The 22,135-nt window shown below is 46.2% G+C and overlaps 1 protein-coding gene across 1 annotated transcript; it reads left to right on the top strand.

Annotated features, from left to right (window-relative positions):
* Positions 1 to 2,339: 2,339 nt before the first annotated feature.
* Positions 2,340 to 21,254, top strand: VSTM2B (V-set and transmembrane domain containing 2B). Its single transcript, XM_079316517.1, has 5 exons — positions 2,340 to 2,827; positions 3,425 to 3,609; positions 5,161 to 5,190; positions 5,960 to 6,362; positions 20,545 to 21,254. Exons 1-5 carry the CDS (start codon positions 2,755 to 2,757, stop codon positions 20,631 to 20,633), a joined length of 780 nt encoding a protein of 259 aa, XP_079172643.1. The 5' UTR covers positions 2,340 to 2,754; the 3' UTR covers positions 20,634 to 21,254.
* The last annotated feature ends 881 nt before the right edge of the window (positions 21,255 to 22,135 follow it).

The raw sequence follows: 22,135 nt of genomic DNA on the forward strand, positions 1-22,135 counted from the left end.
GCACAGAGTACTTGCTATTGAGTGTAGAGCACCATAGTCCCTCATTATAGTTTTAGTAGAACAGGAGAACATAAAAAGAGTCTTGAATTACTCTAACTTAAGACTGTGAAAAACACGCTCTTGTGTTTCTTATTCCTTACTTTAATTGAACACAGAGATATCAGCACTTCAGTGTCAGCTGCTACACATAAAATCAAACTTGGAGGTAGTAAATACAGCAGAACTGAAGGTTTAGTGTTATATATTGAGAGAACCATTCAAGACAGAATTGTCTTAACCAACACTACTACTACTACAATAACAACCTTAAATTTATTAAAATAGAACTAAGCTTAAATGCATTGGCCTTTCCTTTTCATTTTTATTACGCATTTTTTATCTCCAAGAAAAAACTCACTTAACATAAACTGGATTTTTTCACTTTCCCAGCTGTCGTAAATTTTCACAATGTTGCAATCTCAGAAGAAATTTTTAAACATCAATTTTAATAAAAACTTGAGTAAAAGTGTTCAAAACATGATTTGTCCCTAGTCATTTGATATTAAAATTACTTGTTTTGATCCTGTTTATCCAGCAGAAGCTTTCTAATGAATCCTTGAATGGAGGACAAGTCGTGGAATTGCCTCTCTAGCAGAAGATCAACTTAACCCATTCCTGGGATTTGACTTGTGCTGCTGAGCAGAGCAGCTGCTGGATTTACTTCCTTGGGAGTGTCTGTCCTGATGGCCCTTCCCTGCCTTCCTCATGTCCTGGTAGGTGGAGCACTGCGTGGGGACTCTGGCAATGTGACAACAAAACCCCCTGCAGTGACAGGTGGCCTGAGGCCAACTGTGAAAAAAGGAATAATGCTGGATGAAGCACACTGAGCTTTTTGGGTGGAAAAGCAAAGTGCCAGTAATTATTAGACAATTTAATCAAATGGTGTTTACTAGCTGCTACAATAAGTTTCTATGATTGGTGGGGGCTAACTCCACCTGCCTGGGGAACTGGGTCCATCCTGGGGCAGGATTTTGGCTCCCAGCAACCAATCTGGAGAAAGGCAAGTTGCTCTACAGGCAAATGGTCATAGACCTGCCAAAGGACTGTCATAGGATTTAAGTTATGGTAAGATCAGTAGGAATGGCTGAAAATGCTCTGAAGAAAAAATTTTCCAGCAAGAAATATTGATTTGATGCAGTTTGGGTATTCTTCAGGACTGTGTGAATTTTACTGGAGCTTCCTGAAGGAAACCTTGCAAAGGTGGGTTTTCCTAGCAGGGAGCCAGCAGCTGGCAGGGTCCAGCCTCCACCAGAGATTTTTCTGATGAGATAGAAAGGTAGAGACTAGATCAAAGCTGTTCTGATTTTGTTTTTCCAAAAGTGAATGTTCCCAAATATTTTGTTCCATAGAAATCTTTATGTATCCAGCAAACACATCATGCAGCTTTTTTTATGGTATAGAATGAAACCATTAAAAAAAGAAAGGAAATTTTCTGCAGATCTTAAAACACATATCTCAGGCCATCAGAGTGACTAAATAAAGTTGAGGCTGAACAAAATGGTGACTTTTAATGGAATTTACGGGGAGGGGGGGAAGGACAAATGTTTTAGAAATGCACCTCAAATGCGTTAAAATACAGCTCCCTCACATTTCTTACTGAAAAATTCAAATTTCGCTTGTCGTTTATACTCTCTGTAACGACTTTACTGATGACTTTTGACGCTTCTGTTTTTTAATTGGGACCTTTTCCCGGGAAATAGCTGATCCATGGAAACGTTTTATTGTTATGATACTGTTTTCTAAATCAATAGGAATGGGTGTTTTTTGGTTGTTTTTGGTTTTTTTGTTTGGTTTTTTTTTCCTTAGCGTATTTTAACAAGTAGCAAACACAGTGAGTTCCAAGCCTGACAGCAGCCGAGCGCTCCGCCGCGGGCACGCCGCCCAGGAGGAGCCCGGGCGTGGATGGGGATGCCGCAAACAGCAGCGGGTTCATTGCTGCGCGCTCAGGGGCCGCACAGGTACTCGCAGCTCAGCCGGGGCTGCAGCGGAGCGGGACGGGCAGCAGCGAGCCCGAGCGGCCCCGCGGGTCCCGGGGCTGCGCCGGGCGGGGCCTGCCGGGGGGCGGTGCGGGCGCGGGCGGGGCGGCTACGCCCGGGGCCGGCATCCACCGGGGCCACCGGGTCCATCGGATCCACCGGGTCCAGCGGATCCACCGGGTCCAGCGGGTCCAGCGGCCGGGCGGGGAGAGGCGGGCTCGGTGCCGCCGCCTCCGCCGCGCAGGGGCAGAGCCCGCGACGGGCGCACGGCGGGCGCTGCCCGGGCACGGGAGGGGAGGGGAGGGAGGGGAGGGAAGGGGAGGCTCGTCCCCGCTGCCGCCGCCTCGTCCCCGCTGCCGCCGCCTCGCTGGACCTCGCGGCGAGCTCCGGGCGCGGAGCGCTCCGTGGGATGGGGCTCGGAGAGGCGCCCGGCGCCGCTTGCTCGCTGTCGGGCTGCGGGAGCCCCCGGGCAGCGCAGGGCAGCTGAATCCCGCCCGCGGCGGAGCCAAGGAGCGGGACGCGATTTATTGCTGCATCCCCAGGAACGTCGCTTCCACCTGAGAGCGAGTTTGAGCAGCCGGCCGTGGATTTTATATTTGCTTCTCCGCAAAACCGAGGTTAGCCGGGAGGCTTTGGCTTTTTGGGAAGGAGCCGTGCCCCGGCCCGCTGTGTGCGATGGATTGAGGCGTGCCCGGCTGCGCCCCCAGCCAGGTCCCCGCCCGCAGCCCACATAGATGCGATGGAAAGTCGGGGGCTGTTCTGCACCCTTTGTTACCTGATGTTCAACGCTCCTCTGCTGTTCATCGTCACCGGTGAGTAGGAAACTTCGGCCTCTTCCCGCGGCGACGCGCCGCTCCGGGCACAAGTTGCGTGCGGGAGGCTGCGGGGCCGTCGGGGCTGCGGGGCCGCCGGTGCGCACCGAGCCGCAGCCGCCGCCAGGCCCGGCCTCCCGGGCGCGTTCCTGGGGCTGGGGGCAGGGAGCTGCCCTGCCCGGCTCTGGCAGAACAAGGTGGCACTGTTGGGCCGCAGCTGCCGGCAGCGCAGCGGAGCGGAGCGGGGAGCGGCGGGCGCGCAGCCCGGGACAGTCCCCGCGCCGTTCCGCGGGAGGGGACGGGGGGCACCAATGGCCCTGGATCAAGCCGAGGGCTTTCTTAGAAGGACCAGAGGGTTTTAAAGTCCTCTGCAAACTTTCGACTGAAGCCGGGGCTGCAGCGTGACGGGGGCCGGCTCGGCCCTGCCCCGGGTGCACAGTCCTGGATGCTCTGTGGTACCCGGGCTCCAGGAAACCTGTGTCGCGATCAGCGCTTAGCTCTTGAGCTGAAGCAGCTCATGTTAGACTGAAAAGGACTGATTTTGTCTTTTAATCTCTCTCGTTAACCAGCCCTTGTAACTCTATCTTCCCCTGCCAGCTACCTTTACTGAAGTTCCCAAAGATGTGACTGTTAGGGAGGGAGACGATATTGAGATGCCTTGTGCTTTCCGAGCCAGTGGATCCACCTCTTACTCCTTGGAAATCCAGTGGTGGTACCTTAAAGAACCAGCCAGAGAACTTGCACACGAATTAGCCATCAGTGTCCCCGGCAGCAGGAGCAAGGTAATACATTGCTATGGAGATATACATCTTCATCAAATGTAACATGCTTAGGCAGTGATCAGAATAAACTCAGCATTCCCAGAGTGCTTCCTCTGCCCAGTGCCAGCCACCAGTAGGAAAGATCAATGTGCCCAGGCCCTCTGAGGAATGCAGGAGTACCGGGCATGCACTTCATGTCAGGAAAAAACATCAGTGCTTTAAGGACTGTAAAGAGAAAATGATAAATGTTCCACTGCAAAATCAGCAATGAGGCCCCAAGAAAAGCTGTAGTATGAAGTGTGGACAAGTAGAAACCAGTGCTTCTGTGGACTGAGCTAGGAATCACTGTAAAAGGGTGGGAGAGCCTGTGTTTACTGATAGTGCAGAGAAAGGCTCAAGGGATACACCTCTCTGTTGGTACATTAACGTGGTATCAGTCTGCATCTACAAACACACAGTTACTTGTACACGTCCCCACTAGTGTCCATATCTGAAGCTCAGCAAGATGTTTTCAGTCAGATGTAGCAATTAAAATGCATGAGGCAGAGTTAAATCTTGCGTGCCTTTTCCCCTCCCCCTAGGAAGCCGCTTGGTCTAAGGATAGGCTTTAGTCTAAATTTTTCAGCTGCATTTCCCCAGCATAAACCACTTTGTTCTACACCCTCCCCACCAGAGCAAAGACAACTTGCAGGTGCCGAACGGGGCTGTACAAGGAGTGAAGCAGGATTTGAGGCTGTGTTGCCCTACTGTGCAGGACATGCCATGCTCTCCAGCCCCCGTCCTCTGCGCCAGCAGGGTGGCCCGCAGCAGCCTCTGTGCCTGTGCCAGCTCCCCTCTCTGTGGCACGCTTGTTTTCCTGCAGAGCTCAAATAGAGATGCAAAGCATATAGACACTGAGCTAATGCGATGCCGCCTAGCTGGGGAAAGTGTAAGTCAGTTGTCAGACTGGGAAATAAATCGCTTGGATTTAAATGTCTTCTTTAACCTTATATAAAAACTGTGAGCTGCTTTTACAATAAATGATGACAGAGCAAGCCTGGAGAATGATGACCATCTCCCTGAGAGGCGTATCAGTGAGGTCTGAGGCATCACTTAGGTTTACAGTGGTTGGCTGGAGACAAAAACATAACCAAATATGAAACCTGCTGCGTGATACTTGCTCCCAGGGTGTTTCAGGACTAAACTCTGCCCTGAGCCATGCAGCATTCAGTTTGCCCAAGCCCTTCAGTGCTGTGCTGCTGGTAAAGCGTCTTCCCCAGTGTTTGTCAGTGACTGTGAGCAGCAGAGCATGCAACAAGCATTTCTTTGGCTGCTACTCACACCCTTGGGGAACGCAGCGCTTCTGTGGGGCAGCATGGGAACTTTACCAAAACGGTCCCCTCGGCTGAGCACGGGTTTGCTGCCTTCCCCGTCCCCTGGGGGACTGCCCTGGACCACACGGGCTATGTGAATGGCAAGAGGAGAAAGTTACATCTATCCATGTCCTGTCCTTCCCCTGGGGTGGGAATATGAGCATCCTGTTGGTGTGCTGGCAGCACTGAGTCTAATTGCTCTTTTTTTCTGTTCTTTTAGGTAGCGAATAAGGATGCAACCAAAATCAGCGTAAGTGCAGCTCGAGCTGGGTGCACACCCCTCCTCCCACGCTCGTGGGATTTACTGCATGCCCCCCTCATTTCCTGACACACGAATGCAGCTGGTCTCACTGGCAGCCGCTCCTGCAGCACGGCGGGAGTGTGGCACGTTTCCCCTCCTCACTGTGCCGTGGCTCAAGACGTTGTTACCATCTGTTGCTGGTTTTGCAGTCACGTCTCATTCCTTGCAAATCCAGAGGAGGTGACGCTTGCCCTACAGCCCTTCCTTAGCCACGTTGGAAAAGGACTGCGGTCCAAATCAGAAGAGAATCTCGCTTTTTTCCCCAGCCTTCTGCACCCCCAGTCGCCTGAGGCGACCCCCCTCTCAGGCTGTCCGGCAGGAAAGGCGCCGCTTTCCCCTCGGTGCGGCCGGTGCCTGAGCGCAGGGCAGCTCCCGCAGCCGGAGCGCCGCTCTGAGCCCGGCCGGGCTGCGCCTTCCCCAGGGGGCTCGGGGACTCCGCCAGGGGTGGGGGCTGCCCGAGCCTGGGACCGGCCGGGCGGCGAGAGAACACCCGCGGGGCTGGTGGCAGAGCTGGTGACAGCTGGGAGCTGGCGGGGGGACGATGGGGACAGGGCTGGTTCTGGATAGCCCGCGAGGTGGGGCTGTAGCGGCGCGGTGCTGGGCTCGGTGTCCGCCGGTTTGGGGGAATCGGCCCCGGTCCGTGCTCCCGGCAGCGGGGCCGCGGGGCGGGCGAGGCCCCGCCGCCGCTGAGCCGTGCCGGCCGTGCTCTCTCTTGCAGACGGTCCGCGTCCAGGGCAATGACATCTCGCACCGGCTGCGCCTGTCGGGCGTGCGGCGGCAGGACGAGGGCGTCTACCAGTGCCGCGTGTCGGACTACAGCGACGACGAGACGCAGGAGCACAAGGCCCAGGCGCTGCTGCGCGTCCTGTCGCGCTTGGCCCCGCCCGACGTGCAGGCGGCCGAGGCCGTGTCGCACATGCAGAGCGGGGCGGCCCCGCGCCGCCACGGCCCCGCCGCCCGCCCCACGGCCCCGCCCGGGCCCGCCAAGCGCCCGCCGCCGCCGGCCCCCGCCCCGGCCGGCACCGCCGCAGCCACCGCCACCGCCGCCTCGACGGCCGCCGCCGCCTCGGGCTCGCCGCCGCCCGGGCAGGCCGCCATCCTCCGGCAGCAGCACGGGTCAGGTACGGGGCGGGAGGGGCCTGACCGCGCCTCGGGCCGGGCGCTGTGCCCCCTCTGCCGCGGGGGGACTGTCGCTGCCGCAGAAACCGAGGGACCGCTGCACAGTGTGCTCGGGCTGTCCCAAAGGCCAGCGGTGCCTTGCTGCTGGACAGGAACCAGAGCAGGGCTGGGGAGAGGGTCCGAGTGCGAGGCAGCCCTTTGGGAGGGGCGGTGAGAGCCCCTCGTTCAGAACCCCCTTCGCAGCTTTTTGGGTGCGGTGTTTGAAAGAGCAGCTGCAGCCTCAGCTGAGCGGAACGCCGTGGCTGTTCTGCAGAGAATTGCGATTTGCTGAGAATTTAGATCAGCTTACAGGGCTGGTGGTCCCAGGCAGATGCGAGGCCTGTGCAGAGCAGGATGCAGATTCAGAAGGGAAATGTCAATTGCTGTGTAATGAGCTCCACATCTGAATTAATGGCAGGATAAGAATTGGAGATACAACGCTCTATAATGTTTTCTAAATGTAAACATCATGCTAATACTGACTTGCCTATCAGTTAATACTGTATTAAGTTATTAATGCCACATTACCATATTGTGGTTTGCCAGAGAAGGCAGTTACAAACCTTTATTTATCCAATGACAGGAATGTCTAGGACGAAGAATATAGTATTAAATCTGCATTGCAAAAATGTTTCAAGCTTCAGAGGTGTGGTGCTGCTCTGGCTGGGCTTCAGCGCCCCTTTCAGCCACTGTCACTTAGCTAATGTTGAACAAACACCCCTGCCAAGTTGTCTGTGGAGGAAGGGAAACAATTCTGTGCCACTGACTGTGCAGGGAAGGCCCCGAGCTCCCCTCTCTGTTGAGACTCTGCTGACGCAGATTCATGATCTTCACGCAGGGAAGTTCACACTTCTTGATACCTCTTCACACTTTCTGGCCAAACAGTTGCAGGTTTTGGCTCACACTAATGGAAATCATTCCTATCTGGGTCACTGTGACCTGCTGGTGCTTTACAGGTGCTGTGTTTTATCTGGCTACTACCTTTTCCTGTTTAATGAATAATTTAGTTTCTTTCTTCTGTAACATGTGAAAGTTAGATTTTACTTCATATTGTTCCCAAGGCTAAGCTGGTTTTTCATTGGTGTCTTGTGGAAGATAATGAGACAGTTCTTGAGATCTAACTACAGGTGTTTGTGGACTTTTGAAGAAGTTCATTTTGCTTTTGCTGAATCCACTGACCCCAAGAAATTAAGCCAGACATTGTAATGGTCATGATCTATCATTTTTTGTTTGGAAAGATTTGCTTTCCTCCTGGGATCCCAGGGGTTGTTGTCATGTTTCCTCTCCACTCCGTGACTGTGAGAATTCTTGCAGTGTTTTCCATGCTGACAGTAGAGGCTGGGTTTAGGACTTGCAGCACTGTGCACCCTGCCTGCTGAACCCAGAGCTTATGTGGTGCATATGAACTCAAACCAGGACAGTGGAAGTGCAGTGGGCTCAGTTCCACGTTGACAGATGGATGGGAGCATGTGCAGCCAAGACAGCATGTCACATATGCCTGTTAGGGCAAGACCTCCTGCCCAGATCAGCTAAACTGCTGTCTGTCCTGATTTTTTACATGTCTGTGCTTTGGGATGTGGCACTTCTGCATCATTTCTAGCTGCATTAAATTCTGAAAATAAACTGGTACTGTTATGGCCAGCAGTGGAGGTAATAGAATGATTTAAATAAGTGAAAAAGGTAGCAGAATACAGAAAAACATCTAGTGGGGATCTCCAGGTGGAGACTGATGCTGAGAGCTACAAAACTGGCTAAACCAAAATTTGGTGCTGTGAGCTCCCTGCTGGGCCCGTTGGTCTCTGTGAACAGTGCCACTCTGTGGCAGCTCCAGTGCTGGACAAAGCCAAGTCAGACTGTTCCTATACTGACTTAGTAAGGTGTAAACCACTTTTTGTCCCATAAGAGGGAGGTAATTCATTGTGTATTTTGGTATGGTCCTCTTGCAGAAATAATGCCTTTTTACTCTGCTTGCATCAAGACCTTACTGAATAACAGGCTTCTTCCTGGTTTGTTGTAATTTCTGTACCTATGGTAGTTTGGAGCTGCCTGTAATTACGAACATCAATCACAGCATGGCTTAGATGATCTGCAGCTGAGGCACTTCACCCTCAAAAATTCCCAATTTGGGTGCCTTCTGGACCAGAACTGTCTGAGTCTTGTTACCATGAGATGTGTCTTTGGTTGCTTCTGTGAAGCAGCTCAGTCCTCATCTCTTGGGTATTTTAGAAAGACTGTCTGGGCCAGAAATTTGGTCTGTAGCAGAGGGAGAGCTTGGTGTAGAGGCAGGAATTCTTCCCTAGACATGAACATTGCATAGAGACCTGGATAGAACACTGCCATGGCAGTCAGTGTGATGAGGGCTTGCAGAGTATCACCTCCTTTCGTGAGGAAAGGGAAGACTGGGGCCACCCAGTCAGGCTGGATGAGCACTAAACTTTCTTCCAAATGTCCTAACAGAAAATGACATCTTAGACCTTCTGAGTTTCCTATTTGTATCTTGAAGTGGTGTTCTTTAGAGTGTGTCAGGTACACTAATTACTGTTCTCTATAAAGAATGCAGTTGTTTTATAGGAGATGGGGTTTCTCTCTTTTATTTACTTGTGGGAAGTGAAAGTCTTGTTTCCAGTGCATTCCCCAAGGCAGTGTCATAACTGGTTTCCCACACAGTAGGGCCAACAAATCCAACTAAATCTTTGTTCACGTGGTGTTTGAGACTGCAGGACCTAACCTTGTGTGAGTTGTATCTGCATAGCAGCATAATGCACACGCTTCATTATCCTATTCTGAGCTCTGGAACACACATAAGTACTTACACCAAATCTGTGTGTAATAATTGAATAGTCTAATGCATTTAAAGTATTTAGCATTTTTAAGTCTTTTCATTGTACACAGGGATATTTCCTCTGTATCAAAGCAGAAATGTGGTTGAATAATGGATTTTCTATCAGTGATTAAGAAACATACTCATTTAAGATACTGGAGAGCTCTGCCTAAGAGTGTGGCACTAGCTAGTGTCCTGCATTAATTGGCCTCTAATCCTATTTTCCTTGCTATAGAAATCTTCCCAATACTTTCAGTGTAGTAAGAGAGGGCCTCTATATACTTGAATTCCAATAAATATGATGATAGATCAAATTCTACATTGGGATGTGCCTCCAGGGCTCTTGTTGACTTCAACTGCTGCCCCAGTCATGCACCATGGAAAAGTGTGATTCTTTACATCTTCTAAGTGAACTGAAACATGAATTTATTAGGATACATGTATCTGTTACTGAGATTATATATAGGGCAGAGAGTCTCATCTGATAAACTAGGTATAAATAGAAAATCCATTTTTTAGACATCATCAGAAATGGTATTTGGCAGAAGTTTGTATCAGCATTATGGTATATAAGGCAATAGATCCACATAACTGAAAAATTTACCAATATGCCACAAATATTATCTACTTAAACAGAATTTTATCTGTGATGTTTGAACTACCATATAAAAACTTGGTGCTGTGGTCTCATGAGTCAGAAAGGTTACTGCTTGTTTGCCAGCAAGATGAACTGAAGTGGAAACCTAGAAAATGGGATTTGGGCTGTGATGAGACAAAGATCTGCTGGCAAGAACATTTTTAACACTATCAGAGAAGCAGTCATCCATGTGGTTCTAAATGAAATAATATTGAGCTTTTAGTTTAAATGCTTGTATACAAATCTTACACTGTAGGAAAAAATTAGGGTGAGCAAGTGAAAATGTTCAGATTTGTTTCTGTTTGGAAGTGCTCCTGGTTTTTACAAGGTAGAGTAGGGGGCATACAGGAACATCACTGAGTGAAACACACGGTCAGGAAATTTGAAGTCAAAGTGTTTGAGAGATAAATGGCACAAGAACAATAACTGACTTTGTTGAGTCGTGTGACAGCTGTGAAATTAAATATGAAAACTTAATTTCAGGTCTTCTAAATTTAAGTCCAGTGCCTTAGTCGTGAGACTAACTTTGTCATCCGATGGTGAAGTAATAAACAAGGATCTTCATCCTGACCTCCTGGGAGGGAAATTGACTGTATTATATCCTACCAAATGGTCTCCAAAATGAGTGTCTGTGTATTGGCTTGGGGGCAATTTTTAGCTTAACTTCTGAGCAGAATGTAGATCAGACACTGCAGCTTCCAAATTCCCTTTTATTTGTTTGATCTCTAGTCTCAAAGCTCAGAAGTGAGAGCTTTAAATAAAATAAACAAAGATGGGAGTGTGAAACAAGAAGCTCTAGCAGGGTCTCAGGCTGGTGTGTTGTGCTCAGATGAGGTGGTCATTGCAATGAAGAGCATAAATCTTCACTCCATGCCTGTCCCTGCCCTTGTGAGGCAGAAGGAGCCCTGCTGCTGGGCTGCTCGGCCAGGGTGAAGCAGCAGTGCCAGTGCTGCAGCCCTGTGCCCGTGGGGCTCAGCACAGCAGGAGCCCATGGCTGAATCTCAATCCCCAGGAAGCAAGAGGCCTGTCTGCAGCTTAGAGACAGCACAGGGAGCAGCTGAGGGTTTCACTGGGCCTGCAGAGCTGGGGCTGGTTAGGGGGACTCTGTTTGGAGGGGCTGTGGGTGGGTTGGACTGACTTTGGGTGAGGGTTTGAGTTGAGGGCTCTCCTGCTTTGGCAGAGCTTGAATGACTCTCTGCTAGTTTGAGACCCAGCCTGTGGAGCTCGTTTGTGTTTGATAGATGAACATTGCATGAAATAGCAAGAAAGGAAAGTCTGTGAGGCTGCTCAGCTCAGGCTCCCTGCCTTCCCACTCAGTAATGTCTGTCTGCTCCACTCTCCTGTGCTTTTTATGTGTGAGCTCAGTTCTGTTGTTACTTGTAGTTAAATGCAACCTGGGTCACGTCACATTTTCCTTTACATTAAATAAAGTAGCAAGACAGAGGCCATAACTGAATTATCAGTCTGACCTCCTAAATGTCACTGGATAATAAACATGCAAAAAGAATTCTCATTAAATACACATCACTAGCACTTTAATATCTAGGCAAATTAGACTGCTTTGGGGACAAGTGAGGTCAAATATCTTCTTTTGTGTCTGTGTAATATGGATTAATTCTTGAACTGGACAAAAGCACTAACTGCTGTACTGTGTCACCTCATTATCTAGGGCAGAAACAAGCTGTGCCTGGGTGTTTTTGTACTGTGAAAATGCAATTTATTTGAGTAACCTCCTTTCAGCGGTTCTGGCTTGTTCCCCAGAGGACAGACAAAACTGTACTAACCTATTCTACTCCAGCCTGTTCAGTGCCCTTGAAGAAATCTGAATATTATTTGAATTTCTTTGATATCTTTAAGTTGTAGATGAAAAAATCTTCTAAAAATATTACTAAACCAAATGAAGGGAGTATTCCAGGTCTTTTTAATGAATGTGGAAGCTGTACCTAACAGTGGTCTAGATTTCTATATAAGATTGATTCATTAGTGAGTGAAAATTAGAAATTCATATGAAGAAAGGCTCAATGCACCTACATGTGTTTTTGCATAAGCAAACAGCATTTGTGGCAGGAATATACATATAGTGCTAGTTCTTTATATGTTATTGAAATAGATGATTTGCAAAAGGGAGTCTTGGTTTGCAGAACCAGCTAACTTTGTATCTTTTACGAGAGGCAGTAATTGTTACACACTCCTCAGCTCTGCTATACTAGCACAGCTTTACTGATGTATAAACTAATGCTTGAACTGTGTTGTCGATTTATACAGGTCCCTAACAGTTTCAAACTTAGCAGTAGTGGCACACAGAAATGCCCAGCCAGCCTTACTGGTACTGGTTTGGAGAAGGCTTTTAGCAGTGTGGGCTGTAGTTGGACAGCAAACACTAAGTAGCCTCTGCCAGGAAATGAATTTTGCAGTAGTCCTGTGTAGGTGTTTCTTTTTTACTTTAGAGAGCCTGTCATGACTGTGCTGGCAATAAAAGGAGGTTGCTTTGGATTTTGATTTAACTTTGCTAAAGCGGTAAGACTGCTGTCAGGCTCACTCTTGCTGTTTACTATGTGTTTTTTAAAATTAGATAATGGTAGAGCAGTCCCATATGTCAATAATAAACAGTTCAAGTAGGTTTGTATTGGAAAAAATGGGGTTGTCAGCAGAATGGTATTATTTGTCACAACAGCAGCTAACAACCAAGCACTTTATATTGCTAGGCTGTTATCAGCTGGGAGGCAATTTTATTAGCTGGAAAGAAGAGCAGTTTGGCAGAGCAGCAGTGTGCTCAGCAGAGGGGTCTGTGTGAGCCAGCATGAGGCTGTGTGTGGCTGGAGCAGGAGCTGTGCTCCCAGAGCCAGGCACCCCAGCACTCCCCACAGTGTCTGCTCTGCCTGCCCCTGGCTGGGAGCAGGGCTGTGCCTTCCACAGCAGGCACAGCACAGGCAGGTCACTCACGGCATCATCTTCTACACCTCGTTTGTTACCATGCTGCTGGAGGTTCAGGAGATGTGGGAATGCATCACCTCAGTATTAGACAGTGTGGTGGTGCTGAGCTTGTGATCTTAGAGCTCTTTTCCAGCCTCATCAATTCTGTGATTCTAAGGGTAAAATTTAACAGAGTGACATAATCAGAAATAGCTTGCCATTTTATAATTTTTAAAATTGGCTTGTTAATCTGAATCCCTCTCAGGCTGAGGAGATGAGATTTCACATGTACAGAGGGTATTGAGGAATATCCCTCCCATGTCCACAGTTTTGTCAAATAACCCCTTGCTGCCTCATTCTGCAAAGCTTGGCCTCCCTTACATCTAAGGCACAGCAGAGTCTTTAGTTAACTAACATCTAGCAAATATCAGTCACTGGAAATGTTTGGAGGGCCTATATTTATGGGTCAGTCCCAAAACACTGCTGTTTGTTTACAGCAAAAAGGTGATCCCTTCTTTATGGAAATCACAGGCTCTGCTTTTTTTTCAGGCACATGCTCTCAGTACAGCCATTTTTCATGTGTCATCATGCATTCTGCTAATGCACTTATTGTTATTGAAGTATGGACAGAATAGGGTTATTTTTCAAAAAAATCCTTAATCTGCACTTGCATCTGTTTAAGATTAGTAATTCTGATTGGAGTGATAATTACAACTACATTGACAGCTTGCTCCTAATCCTGATCAAGTCAAAAATACTCTAAAAACAGTGAGGTGAGAACCACAGTGTCATCATCTTTATTTCAGGGTTGCAAATATTTAGAATTTTCATCAATTACAGAATGTGAAACCTGTGGTTCAGTCCAGTGGGACTCGTGTTGTCAGTCTTTTCATAAAGTTCCAGCCTATGGAATTGTGTGACCATATCTAGCTTGCCTGCTTTTGTGCAGTATGACTTTTTAGTTCTCCTACTTATAATGAAAAACCTGGGAATATGCATGAAAGCAGCTCCCAATATTCTCCATTGCCTTGTGATCTGGGCAGTTTGAGTTGTGCTTTTGCTACTTGTGATGGTTATGCTCTGCAGTTGCTCACATAATAGAACAGAAAAGGAATTGTAGGACTGGCTGCTTATTTACCACCTGTACTACCACTAATGCAGTTGCTTATTTTTCTCTGTATTTTAGTTTGGAATTAATTTTCCACCAAATTTCATTACAAAGAATTTTGTATCTCTCGTTATCCAACTTTCAAGGAATGAATTAATGATTCTTGGTTTTGTTAAGTTAATTTTAGATCATGGAACTGCTGAAAATTCTGGAAATTAAAACAAATTCATAGTTGATGGTTTGAGTGTCTTAATAAGATGTTTGGCGAGGAGAGATCATCTTTCCAATACCAAAGCAGAAATCTGTTTATTGTCAGGGTGATACAAAGTAGAGACCAGCTGCAGGTCTTAAAAGAGGAAAGTTACAGGCTTATTTAAATGCAAACCAATAGAAAGTATTTAAACTGTATAATCTATAGAGTGAATTACTCATTTCAAGCATTCAGGATGCATTTCTATTCTCCATTGACACCATCTAGAGCAGTGTTCCCTTCTGAAGCCTGTTAAAATTACTCCTGGTGTTGTCTTGAAGTTACTCTTTAATTTATCCTGGATTTTTGGGGCAAAGGAATGGTTTGTTTGGCTCTCTCCATGCAGAAGAGCAGCCCCTGAAGGGCCAGGCTCCCTCAGCTCAGCTGCTGCTCTGCTAAGCTGCCTGTGGGCACTGCCTGCCCTCAGCACAGAGGTGTTCAAAGGCACCTTTAGTGTCTGAAGAAGCAGAAGGAGGCTTTGGTAAAAGTGCTGATTGTTCTGTACACTTTTGGCTACCACAGAAGGAAATGGGGATATTGAGGGAAAATATTTCCCATATTGTGTTACTCCTATTTCTTGTAACATTAGTGGGAGATGTTTTTTTGCCAGTCTTTTGGCAATGAAACTGCATATTTCTCTGGGAACTTATCAAACAGAAAGATTTCTCTATAAAGGTAGAAGTATTTCTTGCTGCATAGCAGATATGCATTTCCCTGCATTCATCAAACCCACTAGCTAACAGCTCCTCTGTTTGTGATAGCTGTGGTTTTAATACAAAAGTGTTGTGCCTTGCAGAGCTGCAGCAGCTGTGCAATGGCTCAGATCAATTGTCCATTTAATCCTGTACCTCATGTCTGGTGATGTCCTTACAATCCAGGAGAGGGAAGAGCCTCTGTAGAGGATAAGGGAGCACTTGGCTGCTCTGTGTACCATGAGCATGTTTGGCAGGGATTGTCAGCACTAACCTTTTAAGGGAAATTTGGCCTTAATGAGTCTCAGTTAAAATGAGCTCTGTTGAGATCAAAATCCACCTCAGTAGTTGCAGGTGCCTTAAGAAGCTCATCCCAAGCTCCTCTGCCAGTGCCTATGTCTGTCCTGTCCCACAGGCACTCACACATTGACTTCCAGCAGGGCACTGCAGTGCTTTACAAAATCAATACTGCAGGAGTATTTCTCTTCTCTTAGCTTCTTATCAGAACCAAACTTTTATTTCTGCATCATTTTCTTGCATGAATACCCGCTCTCCCATCACCATCCAAATTATTAGTTTTTTAATTTGTAGCTTTCCTGCTACTATGATAAAACTTCAAAGTCTAAAACATCAAACCACTAAACACCAGTTTTCTGTCTTAGGTGAGCTTTTAGAGTTGTCATGTCAGGAACAGTCAAAATTAAGGACCAAGCTGCTATAAGGAATTGGCTTTTCCTCAAATGTACATTTCTTGTTCTACCTATTCAGGAATTTTGCACTATGCTGCCATTTATGCAGCTTCTGTAGAGTTATCAAGCCTTAAATTCTGCCTCACTTCATTGTTTTCAGGTGAGTTTGGCCCAGCATGTAGATAGATACAGGTGTGGGCAAGTAAAACACGTTCATTTCAGAACTGCTAAATACTCCAAATGCAAATGGAATCTTATTTGAAATATTAAAACATGTTAAGTTTCCAAAATGAGGTCAGGGGAGGCTTTCAGTTAGTCTTGTAACGTGAGGTTTTGGCAATTCACCTCTAAATATAGGCCTGAATATTGCAGTGGGTATTTTGAGAGAGAATGTAGAGAAACAGTGAAACTCAGTTTTACCAAACTGTGGTCAGTGTCTGCTGGCCAGTAAAATTGCTTTCAGGAGAGTTTGAGGCTCTGGTGTAGATAAGGAAAGTGAAATGTGGGCATGATCATGAAGGGTGTGGAGGGAATGCTGATAGTTTCACCTGGCTGTGTGAGATTTACTCCTGACCTTAAAAACCTTGATGTCCTGAATGAAGAAACAAAGCAGAATCACAAGCTTCTACCTGCATGGTTGTGTAGAAATAAAAACATATGCTGACTTCTGTGAGGCATTTTGTTGAGATGAGTTATGGAAAGCTGTTCCAAAACTCAATGCATCATAAATAAAAACCGTAGTGGGTAGAAAACTAATTTTGTCATCGTGCCTTCCAGGCAGGTTCAGTGGCGAGCAGATCCCATGCAGTTGCTCATAAATATGTGGGAAGTCACCACTGCTGAAATTAGCTTCACCAAAAGGCAGCTGAGGAGCTGTTTCTGGTTGTGCCTGGGCAGGATGATCCACAGCCTGCCAAAAGCCAGCAGCAATGGGGACACCATAGCCCAGTGTTTTATTTTACCAATACTTCTCTCAGCAACACCTCCTCCTGTTCACACAGTGCTCTAGGGTTGAGCTGGGGGGGGTCTGCTAAAGTCAGCACAGGCTCTGCATTCACTCCTGCACAGCATCCTGGAGAATTAGCTCTTGGGGAAGAGTGGGAAGTGTAAGGCATTGGGTACCAAAAAAAAAAAAATATATAATAAAAAGCAAAAATGCAGTGTGTGGATTATGCTGGAAGTACTTAAGAGTAAAGGGTGTAGACAGTTTGTAAGATCTTGTCTCAAAGTGTGGAATAGTTCTAATGGGGTGTAGCTTATTATCTCTTTAGTTCAGTAAGTGTATAGTGACTTTTGTAATTTCAATTAAAAACTTCTAAGAAGCTCTTAGGTCTGAAGTTGGGTAAATTCCCTTCAATTCAGTGCAAGTGCTCCAAATGCATGTCAGTGAGTGAGAATCTGTTTTATCTAGGAGGTTATTGCTTGTAATGATCCTTGACTAGCAGCCCATGTAAAACTCCATTTCTTCCCATGGATACCAGAACAAGAACATGTATCAAGCACAGTCTAAAGTTTCTGGACTGAGAGAATAATCAATCTATATGGTCAGTTTGGTCCCTTGCCTCTTAATGAAATGCAAGGTTTGAGGGCTTTAATTGGGCATTGTTCTGTAAGGAAATAGGCCAAGGCTAACAGGTCACTGCACAAAAGGCAGAGCAGAGAAATGTCTCGTGGCGCTGCCAACCAGGGCCCCAGATCCATCATCAGTAGGCACTCAGATTTTAGGTGTTATCTCATCTTTCAAGGAAAATAGGCTACTGATGTCTTTCAGCTTTTTATTATATGGGCCACTGCATTTTACCACCATCTCAGAAAGAGACATCAAAGGACTTTTCAGATTCTTTCTAGTAAGAAAAATAGGTGACTGCTGGAAACTGTGGGTTTTGACCATTGGTTAAATATAGCTTGTAAAAGAATCATCCCATTTTTTCTGGATGTCACAAGTCACTTTGTTAATTAATGTTTGTTTTCAATTGAACTGTTTTAAATCAAACTGTGATTAATTCTGGCATTAAAAAAAATTATTAAACAGAAAATTGCAGTAAAACACTATTATGTCATAAATCGCAAAGAAGGATGAATGATGCCAGTGAGCAATTCACCATAACCAGAGAGAACAATTTGTTCTTGTTCTGCTTGGTGGTAGACTTTCCCTTTTGGCCATGAGCATATAAATATTTTAAAAGCAAAGTTGTAAGACTGTGTAATGATAAATAAGCTTGCAATAACAGAACATCAAATGAATATTCAAAATATCAGTGAAATGTTTTCTTACAAGCGTCTGTAGTTTGCAAGTGACTGTGCACTCCTGATTTAGGGTGTCTGGATAAGAACCCTCTGTTCCCACACCTGGGTCAATCATGTGTCCAGATCCTCATGCTCAAGCTCACATTTTGTTTGTTTTCATCTATAAATGTAACAATTTGTTAATTAAAGTCAAGACTTCCCACTGCAGTAACAGCAGAATTGAGGACACTAACTTCAGTGGTTTATAATCAGTGATTCAGTTTAACTTATCAGGGAGAAAATATTGGAAATTATTTTTCTGGTCTGCCTATATTTAGAGGGAGGAGAATTCTGAACTTCTGTGTGTCCAATACTGCCTTAAGTCTTAGAGCAGGACAACACTGAATCAGGATGAAAAAATAAGTTTGTATGTGGTGCTCATTAAGAATAATTGCTTTCAAATAATATTTTTAAATATGCTTCATTTAACTGCTGAGATTCTGTTAAACAGAGTCTGAATTCACATTCTGCCATCAGAGAAGACAGAGAATATAGTTAAAAACAACAGTAGTTTCTACAGAAGGAAAAGACAAAATGTGGACTGTTGAATTCACACTTTTGCATTGAAATTTAAACTAAAACTAGTACATAAAGGTAAAACCAACACAGGAATGATTTTGGTAAGCAGGCATGCAGGTGCTGCAAGGAGTTGTGACTAATATTGCTTTCCCTTCAAAGCAGGAGTGATGCTAAGCTGGTGTTCTGGCAGCCCTTCAGCACCATGGCTGTAAGAGCACTTGAGCTTCAAGAACCCATTTCTCCAGGTTGAGTTTCTCAGGGTTTCCAGGGGGATTCCCCCTCACAGAAGCACATCTTGCTGTCTGAGTAACTGGCAGCATCTCAGACTCGAGTCCTGCTCACTGAAGGAACAAGTTCAGCCCTAGCAGGGAGAGTGGGTTCTCAGCACCCTCAGGCTTTAGCAGCTGTGCCATGTCCCCAAAGAGAGGACTTCCTCCACACACTTTTAGTGTCTTTTTGCAATGAGTTGCAACTAACTGTTTTAGCTGCTGGAGTAAAATGTATTTGTTAATGATTTTTCAACTTTCAAAACAAAAATCCTATATTCATCTTAATACCTTGCTGTTGCTTAGCAGTTCTTAGCACATGTCTGTGCATGCAGTGATTTAATTAAAACCTTAATAACTAAGTAATCACCACACAGTCTGGGTGTCTGTGAGATAGCACTGTGGGGACACTTCTGGAGTTCCTCAATTGCCCACCACATTGCTATGTACTATTTTTGATGCTGGGTAATCGTACTCCAGCATTGCTGGGGAGGTGTTTAGAGATTACCAGGCAGCTGGAGCAGCAAGCCCAAGAGCAGTGCTTTGCTCAGGCACTGTTTGAGGCATTTCCTTTGATCATGGGAGACACTCACATGTCCTAGAGACCAAGACTGAAGTATTCACGTTACAGTGCCTGAAGTGAGTTTCCTAAACAGAAGTGCCCTGATTACTTTTCCAGAGACACTGAACACACAAAACTTATTTTTAAACTGTTCATACTTTGCAAAGTGTCTCTCGTGGTCTGGGTGGCAGTCAGTGTTTCAGGCACTGATTACTTCTGTAGGTTGGGTGGTCAGCAGAGAGGTCTCTCCCCAGGTGCCCCTCTGCCCTTTAGCTGCAGGGCAAATTCCCCCTGGGCTTCTGCTTTTGCTGCAATGTCCCACATCCATCTGTCCTGTGCTGGTGGCAGCTGCACATTCTGGTCCTCTCATGGCTCAGGAAGGTGTCCCTGGGGACGTTTGGGCCAGGCAGCTGCAGTGTCCAGGCACCCGTGTCCTGCCCTGCGGCAGCGGCTGTGCGGGGCTGCTCCAGGGAATGGGGCTGGTGTGCCTTTGCCTCTCCTCTGTCTCTGCCTCTCCTGTGCCTCTGGTGGCAGCACAGCAGTGACACTGCAGGGTGGCACAGCAGAGCCTCGTGCCCGTGTCCTGCTCGCTTGGCTGAGCGTGGCCAAGAGCCCTCGGCCGTCCCATGGCAGGGAGCGGGGCACAGCACGGGCACAGCACACACCTTTCTGTATCTTTTCAGCGCACGTCACTGGAAAATCAGAAAGCTGAGGGGTACCTGGGTGTGCCTGATGCAGGCAGGGACAGCTGGGCAGCTGACATGGCGTGGCTGCCACTCCTGCTGCCAGCAGTTCCCCGTGTCCTGCCCAGGGACAGCCGTGTCCTGCCCCGAGTTAGCTCATCGCTTCCTTGGGACGCACTGACGGGAACACGTGTTCACCCCCGGCCTCTGCTTTTCTATAGCTCCCAAGCACATTTTTAATTTAAAATTCTGCTCTTTCCTATAAAAGGTAAAGAAGATGTCAAGGGCTTGCTGTTCCCATTCCAAATGAAATGGGTTCGTGTCCTGTTAATCAAGAAGTACAGACGCAGCATTTGTCATTTCCCTTTAAAGTAATGGGTGGTTGATACCTGTCATTTCTCAAGAAACTATATACCAGATTATGGTGTATTTATAGAAATCTCAATTGCTGGTAACTTGGCTGAAGCCAAGTTTAGGCATACCATTAGTAACACATAATGAAATGACCTAAGTGGAGTCAGAATTGGGAGGGGGAGGAAAAAGCTATTTGAGTTGGATGGCTTGAGGATGCTGTTTTACTATTAAAATTAAGCTTCTGACCCCTGGCACTGAAGTGATAAAAATGAATCTTCCTATATTTCTCTTCTGCATTTAATCTTCTATATTGGAAAAGATAAAAAATCAAATCTCCTTCTCTCCCTTGTCTCTTTCTTTTCTAGGTACAGGACCTATTTATGCTACAGACCCACTCCTATACATGTCCCTGTTAATACTGCATAAGCTTGTACATTTATTAGTAAACCACTGACGGACTGCTCCCTCCACTCCTCCTCAGCCAAACAGAAAGGAACCTATTTAATAACAAACAAAACCCTGACAAAGAAATCCCTGCCGTTTTAAAGATGGACAGAAAGAGACTGAAAGAAGCATGATAAATTCTACATGGGGGGAAAAACATATTTTTGGGGATGCCACAGAAAATTAAACCACATAGAATAATGCATCTAGTTTCCAGACTCTACGGTGTAAAGCCCTGCTCTGTGCATGGCACTTATGATTTCTCTATTTTAATGTAATATTTTTTCTTTTCTAAACCTTCCCTCTGACTCTTCATTTTGCACGAACTGTTGAGCAGTTATCTTTATGACAATATGTAAAGATGTTGGGTCAAACCCTTCCTAAGAAAGGAAATATTTTTAGTAGATTATTGTGTTTAGGTTTTTTTGGATTTCCTTTTTCTTTTTTAATTAAATTATTTCTTTTGGAGACATTAAAAAGGTACATCTTACCATAATTAATATTCACTGTCAATAATATTTATTTTTAAATGAAGATTGGAAACAAGGTAAGACATTTGTTTATAAACTGTATTGTATATTGCTGAATAACAGTTGAATAAAAAGATTTTGAAATAAAGTTTTTACAGATGTGTGTGCCTTTCCCTGTGTCCTGAATGTCCCTGAGAAGGCTTGATGGCTACCTGCCTTCCCTACCTTGTCACAGCACAGAGACTTGAGCAAAGATGCAGCACAAACAAAATAAAATTGAAATCAGTTCTTTTTCAGGCACCCTCACCTGATGCCAAAGCCCAGAGCAGAACATGCCCATCCTGCAGCTGCCTTTTCCTTGGTGCCACCACTTATCTCTGGGCAGTCAGGGCAAGATCTGGTAGATGGACAGTGGGACAGTGTGTGGCATTCAGTGCAAGTTGCTTTGGTTTGCATGAGGCCTCTCTGAAAGAAGGTGAATCAAGCAGTGGAAAATCAAAATAAATGATTCTGGAATGTTGTGTTCCCCAGTTCCAAGATTTGCTTAAAATATATTTAGATTTTTAAAAATGCATAATTGTCTCACTTTTCTTATCCAGGTGAGCTTTCTCTAAAGAAGCTTTTTTACACTAAATAATTATTTTTCTCTTGCAAAATGCTTGTTTTTCAAGTGAGCCAATAAGATGACTTGGTAAAGAAACATGACCTTCATTAGGTGAATTTAGTGAAGTACCTTGAAATTTCCTATGCCCAACTATGACTCTTATCCTGCCATTTGTGGGCATGTTAGAAAGGGGCTTCCCTGTGGGAAGGGCAGAGTGGCAGCTGCAGTGGCAGCAGGACTGTGCCTGCAGGAGCTGCAGGGCAAACACAGGACCTGCCACTGCCTCACCTCCTACCCAGCTCCTGTTCTAGAAAGAAGGCAGGAAGGGATTGTTGTTTTCTCAGCTGGTCAGGATTTCCTTTTTCCAGGGCTGCCAGTGACAGCCAGGGATTTGTGGCACTTGCTCTCCCTGGGTGTGACACTGAGCAGGTCTGTGTT

The sequence above is a fragment of the Erithacus rubecula genome (assembly GCF_903797595.1).
Source record: "Erithacus rubecula genome assembly, chromosome: 12".
Classification (NCBI taxonomy): domain Eukaryota; kingdom Metazoa; phylum Chordata; class Aves; order Passeriformes; family Muscicapidae; genus Erithacus; species Erithacus rubecula.